This window comes from Crocodylus porosus, unplaced genomic scaffold (assembly GCF_001723895.1).
Source record: "Crocodylus porosus isolate Cpor-Errol unplaced genomic scaffold, CroPor_comp1, whole genome shotgun sequence".
NCBI classification, from domain to species: Eukaryota; Metazoa; Chordata; order Crocodylia; family Crocodylidae; genus Crocodylus; species Crocodylus porosus.
Genome location: NW_017728906.1, coordinates 106,341,444 through 106,349,154, shown reverse-complemented (window position 1 = coordinate 106,349,154; position 7,711 = coordinate 106,341,444). Strand labels below are relative to the sequence as shown.

Here is a 7,711-nt window from a genome sequence, read left to right as displayed (position 1 = left end):
AAGTGGTGCTCGCTCCTATCCTGGGGGTCTTCAAAAGGAAGCTAGACAACCACCTAGCCAGGGTTGTTTGACCCCAGCATTCTTTTCTGCCGTGGCAGGCGGTCACACTTGATTATCTGCTCAGGTCCCTTCCAACCCTACCAGTTATGAAACTTCGTATATACAGCACTTCATATGCACACACACGCACATACATAAAGAAAAGAAGTGCCATACTGAGCCACACCGCCAGTCCATCTAGCTCAGTATCCTCTTGAGAGCCCACCACCCTGTGCCCCACGCTAAACATTAACCAGTAATGCATTACTGGTACAAATACACATATAGTTTAAATGTTATCCTTCACATCCCTTAATTTTGGTTGCCACACACAGTATATATTAGTGGTCACTAACCTAGGGATCCTGATCAACAGGTAGATCCCAGAGCCTCTGAGCTAACCCTGGGCTGAGGGGACAGCTGGGCATGGAAGCATGCGCACAGCTGCTGCCCCTAGCCCCAGTAGGTCAGTCTGTGGGGGAGGGAAAGTGTGGGGGCCAGATCGAGGCCCCTCACAGTGAACGACTGACCATGCAGCCCAGCCAGGAGCAGGGGAAGGTAAGTAGGGTCCTACCCCATCCAGGTGGTGGGAGGATTAAAGCCCAGGGGACTCCTCCAGAGGCACAGGGGGGGCTCCCTCCCCATCTGTGTGGGGGCAGAGATGACTGCTGCTGTGCCTCAAGTCCTGCTGCAGCTAGCTATATGCAGGCGTGGCTCAACCAGCTCATGTGGGGGCAGTCCCGGCCCAGCTGGGTCTGGGAAGATCTGGTCATGCAGGGGCATGTGGGGGGGGTGGGTCTCCTGCCACAGGGTGCAGCCCAGTGGAGGCCCCAGGGGCCAATTCCCCCCCCACACCTGTGCTCAGGACACAGCGCGCAGCCTGCAGCAGCAGCTACCTCATCCTGAGCATAGGTGGGGGAGAGCACAGGCCCCCAGGGACTCTGGACCACAGGTTGGGGGGCACAGGCCACCAGGGCCTCTGGCAGGCTGTGCCTAGCAGCGGGAGCCTCCCCAGAAATGCACCCCTGGACCACAGAGACTCCCAAACCCGGTCAGCCTAGGGCCAGGGCCTGATGCCATGTTCGTCTGGCCACTGAGTGGACACGACTCAGTGTAGCCACAGTACAGATGTGGGACTGGGCCCCAGCCCAGTCTGGGACACACTGCAGTCCAGGGGTGCATGGGAAAAGGTAGGGATGGAGCAGGAGGCAGGATGGGGTGGGGCAGAGGGAGGGCACTGTAGATCCTGGGGTACCCTTTGCTTCCAAAAAGTGATCTTCACCATAAAAAGGTTGGAGACCACTGGTATACATGGTGGGAGGCAAGTAGTCATGTATATGCATACGTGACTTGTAGGGCTGTACAAAGCTTCGGTAGCTGATTCAATTTGGAGATTTGGCCCGATTCTGGGACCGAATCTCCAAATCTGAATTGAATCAGGAGACAAAGTAAAAGCTCCAAATCAATTTGGAAAAGATTCGGCCGATTCGGAGATTCAGCCATAGACTAAATAGGCAGCTGACAGTAGCAGCAGGGCAGAGCCCCCGCTCCTAGCACTACCGTGCCCACATCCCATGCCCCCTCGTGCTGGCTCGCTGGCAAGTGGAGGCAGGGCAGAGCCCCAGCTCCCAGCACTGACGTGGGCACAGCAGCGGTGGGAGTGGGGGCTCTGTCCTGCTGCCACCCAGAGCAAGCTACACCTACATCACATCTCCCCATCAAGCCAGTCGGACAAGTGGCAGCAGGGCGTAGCCCCCACAGCTGGGAAAGAGGCAGGCACAGCCAGAGGAGCCGTGGGAGAAGCCCCCATCCCACACCTGGCCTAGCCTCCAGAATAAAAAGCCCCACTACCCCACACTGCGTGCAAGGGCCCTGCCATGAGCACCCAGAGGCCCCAATCTCTGCTCCTGCAGCCAGTGAGTACAGGGGTTTTCTGGGGGCGGGGTTAAAGTGCCAGGACTAGGCTGGAGTCAGGCAGGTCAGCCATGGGGGCTTCTCCCACAGCTACCCCTGCCCAGAGAGACACAGGCACAGCCCAAAGAGCCACGGGAGAATCTGGAGCTGCCCAGCTGTGCCTGTCTCTCCCCAGCCAATCCAAATCACCAAATCTGTCCAAAACAGCACCGAATCTTCTGAAGCCGATTCAGCCAAATCAAATCAGGACAGTGATTTGAATCTCCAAATCAAATCACTATACTCCAAAATCAGCCAAATTTGTTTGGTTACTTCCCTATTCACATAGATCTAATGACTTGCATACACTCAACCATGTGTAAGTAGGCAATTGGGCCTAAAACACATACTCATACATTACCCTGAGACTTACAGACACATTTTTGGGTGTAGTTCACAAAAAAAACGTGTCCTAGGTATCAAAAGTTTGGGAACCACTGCTCTACATCCTAATCCGTTTGATATGTACTCAAGTAATTTCATATGTTGCTCGCTTTTTAACCACAAATGAAAATAATGTTTAGTTAAGTACCTTTTGGCAGTTTATGTACATGCGGAACAATGGTAACAGAGGCAGTTGTCAGTATTACCTTCACAGCCTCCTGATATCACTCCTTTAACTAAGAAATGTATATTCCCCCTCTTAATTGCTGTACTGACATTGATTGCTGCACATCTCTCCCAGACCACCCTGTCACCTGTTAGTTGGCTACCCTATACTTACCCTCCTCTCTTTTACCCAAGTCCTTCTTTTTTTTTTTTTTATACCTGTAGTCACTCTCTCTCCCACCCATTCTACTGCCTTACTTTAACCTGCATGAATACAGACACATCTGGTACTGACATAGCAGTTAGATTTATGTTTAAAAATGTATTTACTACAAAAATAAAAGACATGCCCCAATGAGGCCCATGACTCTTGCTTGTATCTTTTTCAATCTGTTTTAGACAGAGACTGTGTCTACCACAATAAATAATACATTCAATGAAAAAGCAGAAGGCAGAGCAGGATGGCTGCTCTCTGAATTGGTTTATATGGTGCCACTTAACCCTGCCTCCTTAGTTCCTAAATTTTCAAAAGGTCTGTCCTCTTCTTAGGACGGAACCGTGTGGTTTTGAAATTACTGGACTCAATCATGTGTATTCATTGCTATCAAACAAAATTAGTTTACTGCTTTCAGTCTTCTCTTCTGAGAAGCACATTCACTACTAGGCCTCTAGGAGAAATGTCTAGGTGGGGAATTGAAGAAATGATCTTAAGAATTCATGTGAAACATTTCCCTTGGAATACAAGACTGATTTTTATGAAAAGATAGGTCAGACTTTAAGAAGAAAAAACTCTAAGAAGAAATTTTGCTTTTGCCCTCTCTAAAAAGTCATGTTTCATGTAACCAACAATCCTTGGTCAAGAGATTCCAAAAAGAAGGAAAGAAAGCTACAAATGAGGCCATTTATTTTGTTCAAACATGTGCTTCACAGCCTTCCTGCTGTTCTTTAGATCTGCCCTCAAGAAAGTCTGCACAAAGGCAGCAAAACATGACATTAGATCTTATATTACTCACAATATCCCTAGAGCTCACATTCTCAAGCTGCCTGGGCAGCTAAGTCCAGACAGCAGGATGTAGAGAGTGGACTATGTTAGCAGAGTTAGCCATGCGTCTTCTTGATCCACTGAGCAACCCATTCTTACTCTGCAACCAAATGATCTCAGAAATCTTGATTGGTTAATAATTAATTTAGAATATTCATATCTTCACAAATGAAGCAGGAAGTTCCTAGGATGAAGGAAGTGGATAGAAAGCAGTACTTCAGGTATTTTCTGCGACTTAAAAACCTCTGAGCCATCTTTCAAGGCATTAATGAAAGCTCTGCCCTCCTTCAGGCAGTTTCAGTGACAAAAAGAGTGAACTACGCAGACGTAACAGTCAGACAAAAGAGTGCTAAAGTGTCCACCCTGGCAAGCTACCTTTTATAAGGAATGAAGAATGCCAGTCATAATAAGTATTACTTCTTTTAAGAATCTAGCAGCATAGAACTCATCTAATATAAAATCAGCTCAGTGCCGATTCAAGGAAAAGAAATTCAGCCTAAAAGTTGATCCGATCAATAAAACTTGTCCTTTCACGTTGTACCCTAATCAAAACCTGAACGGAATCTATTATCCTACATATAAAGGTATCTAAATTGGGAACTGTGACAAGATACTCAGGTCAAGAGTGGAACCAAAACTAAAACACACCTTAGTTCTTAAAAATACACTGTTTCAAGTTAAAGCCCAACAAAACTAGTTAAACTTAGTGTACTAGCCGTTAAAGTAGTTTAAACTGTGTTATTTTTTAAATTATATTTTCAATGTGTTCTAATCTTAAAATGTAAGATTATGACTTGTATAATATTTACTTGATATAAACACGTTACTTTTTGTTAAGACCATAATATAACACTGCTGACATATTAATAGTAGACAAAATAATTATCTTCCACCTTTAAAGTAAAGGGACAAAACAGACACATATACTGCTTTCTTCTTAACCAAAGTCTTGTCACAAGATCGCCACAAAATACAGTGGTTCATTTGGTCTTTAAAATCAAAAGGATCAAAACATTTCCCCTTTAAATTAGAATGCTGTTATTCTATTCTAGTCCTTACAAACATCCACAATTTCATGGCTGAATGAAATCTTTCACTATAAAAATATATACAGATATATATATATATATATAGATATAGATATAGGAATAATTTTCTTACCTTTAAATAGGATCCATAATATTTTGTTACATATGGACTGTCACACTGACTCAGCACTGTAATTTCTTGCTGGATATCTTCTATTTCATCTTCTGCTTCTTCCAGATCAATTATTTTTATAGCAACCACTTTCTGAGTCCGATTGTCAATTCCTTTAAAAACCTCGCCAAAAGACCCCTTGCCAATTCTCTCCAGCTTTGTAAACAGTTCTTCTGGATCTGCTTTTAAACTCTGTTAAAATACAAAAACAGAAACATACTCAATGCACCCAGAGTTAAAATGAGTGTCAAAGTTTTCAGACATCAAAAAAATATTTCACACAGTTTATTATAGAATATTACATATAATGGTACCTTTTCTACGATGAATCCATTCTTCCTGCATGATTTAAAGACTCCAGGTATCCTGTCCTTTTCCTATATTTGGACCGTACTGCCACAAACCTTGTAGCAGGGTTTTACCCAATCTGGTTTCAGACCCTGCTCCTGCCCTGTTTCCCCTTCTTATTCAACTACTAAACCTAGACTCTGAGTCTCAAACATCCCTTCCTGGAATCTGGTTAACGTCACAATTCAAAAGTCAACTTAAAGCAAAATAAGCATTTTCCCCAACGCAGTTTCTTCATTCCACTACTGGGTACTACCGTATTTTTCCCCACAGAACTCTGGGTCTTGCTGACTGTTTCTTCAAGTGGCATCCTCTTAGAGATTCAGCTCGCATCTTGTATTCTAAATCTATGCTGTTATTTCCATCTTTTGAGAAAGAAAGCCCTTCCTTTCCTCCAGTCCTCTCTGACTAGGGAGAACAGACAGGAGCCATCCTGTTCTCTCCAAGTTACTCCTGTACCCTTCTCCACCCCCATACAACCAAAGCAGATTTCCAGCAGGAGTAGTCTTTTTTTCTGTGAAAGCACAGAACCCCTGCTAGATGAAGCAGGGCCATCAAGCTACTGTCACACAGTCTTGCTCATCTGACACAACCACTGCCCAAAACACAACTCCATCAAAAGACAGCAAACAAACAACCACAGATTGGCTGGCTGTCAACTTCTTTAGAAGAACTTGCACACTCTGCCTCTGGTATCAGTTAGGCTCCGGAGTGGCGAGAGACGTGTGGGTGAAAGCCCGCTGTGCCCCCACTCCCCCAAAGTCCTCCAGAGACTCCCCAGCAGCCGCGGAGCCCCCCGCCGACGCCCAGCACAGCCGGAGGCAAGTGGGGCCTGTGGTGGGAGGGGGTTAACCCCTCACTGAGTGGGAAGAGGGAACTGAGTGGAGCCGGGCCGGGTCAAGCCCCAGCCAGGCCTCCACTTCACCCAGCCCCACAGGGAGTCACACGACTGGAGCCGTGCAAACAGGCTGCTCAAACAGGCCCACTTGGCTGCCAGCACATGAATTAGCACGGAGTTCACGCAGGAGGGCCAGAGACACTGCCTGTGAACCCCCCAGAGTAGACAGTCCCAGCCATAGCCAGCCTACCAGAGGCCTGACACGGATGGGCATGCACTGCACCCCGAGGGTCCCCTCAGGCTCCGCAGCCCCCCCCAGCACCTCAGAGACGGCCCCCCAGACGGGGCCCCTGGTGCCAGGCTCCATGCAGATGGAGCCCTTGGCTCTCGGCTGTGCTGGCTGCCCGTCCCTTTTTCACTATCTGGCGGCTGGGAACACGGCCACCTCCCCATGTGGGGTCTGCTCCCTTTTGGGCCCTCTGGCGCGCCAGCTGGAGGAGCTCCAGGCCACAGTCCAGAGACTGCATGCCATCAAGGACTGTGAGCAGGAGATCGACTCCTACTGCCCGGCCCTTCTTCCCCAGGAGCCAGAGGGTAGACCACCATCTCCCTCCAGGAGAGAGGAGGACTCCGGGACCTCCCACTCTGTTCAATTAGGGGCATGGACCAAGGTGGTCAAGGGCCCTAAGGCCCGCCGCACCAAGACCCCTGCCCTGCCAGAGCTTAGCAACAGGTACACACCTCTTGCTGCTCCAGCTGAGCCTGCTCAGTTGCCAGCTCCCGCAGGCAACACAGGCTCAAGGGCAGCTACCGCCCCCACTCTCCCCAAGACAAAACGTAAGGTGTTTGTTGTGGGAGACTCCATCCTGAGGGGGACTGATGGGGTAATCTGCTGCTCCGACCCCTTAGCCCGGGAAGTCTGCTGCTTCCTGGGGGCCCACATCCGGGACACTGAGAAGATCCCTAAGCTCCTCCAGCCCACAGACCACTATCCTACACTCCATATTCACATGGGCACCAATGACACAGCTCAAAGGGCTCCCAGCCGGGTCATGAGGTGCTATAGGGATTTGGGAGTGGGGCTAAAGGTTTTGGGGGCACAGGTGGCATACTCTTCAATCCTCCCAGTCTCGGGGTATGGGCTGAAGAGGGAGAGGAGGATCCATGTAGTCAACCAAAGACTGAGGCACTGGTGTCATCAGGAAGGCTTTGACCATGACCACAGCCCACTCTTTGGCAAGAGGCAGCGAGCTGCTGGGAAGAGATGGCCTCCACCTCTCTCCCCTGGGGAGGAGGCTCTTCTGACCTGTTCCACCAGGCTTTAAACTAAACCCATTGGGGGACAGGGGGGAACTACTGCCACTGCTGGCCCACTGAGCAACCCTTGCAAAGCCAGCAGGCCAAGGCACTTAAGGGAGCCCACCCTTGCCCCAGCCCTCGTACAATTTGTGGGCAAGACAAAAGCCCCCAAGGAGACACTTGCCTGCCTACAAACAAATACCAGGAGCTCAATGCAAATAATTATATGACATCATATGGATAACGGAGACCTGGTGGGACTCCACCCATGACTGGACCATGGGTATAGAGGGCTATACCCTGTACAGGAGGGATCATGTAGATAAAAGGGGCGGGGGTATAGCTCTCTATGTTAAGGAAAGCTGTCCGTCCCTGCAAGCTGTTACTGGTGACCAGGGTGGCCGACTGGAGACCCTCTAGGTTAAAATCTGTGGGGAACACAA

At 48.7% G+C, this 7,711-nt stretch overlaps 1 protein-coding gene across 5 annotated transcripts in view; it reads right to left on the bottom strand.

The window, feature by feature from the left end:
* The window catches only part of STK24 (serine/threonine kinase 24), a 159,413-nt gene that overhangs the window by 134,827 nt on the left and 16,875 nt on the right, over positions 1–7,711 (bottom strand). For all 5 annotated transcript variants that reach the window (XM_019529726.1, XM_019529727.1, XM_019529728.1 and 2 more), the window contains one exon: positions 4,745–4,975. In XM_019529726.1, the coding sequence (XP_019385271.1) occupies positions 4,745–4,975 (231 nt within the window). The remainder of the gene's footprint in view (positions 1–4,744; positions 4,976–7,711) is intronic.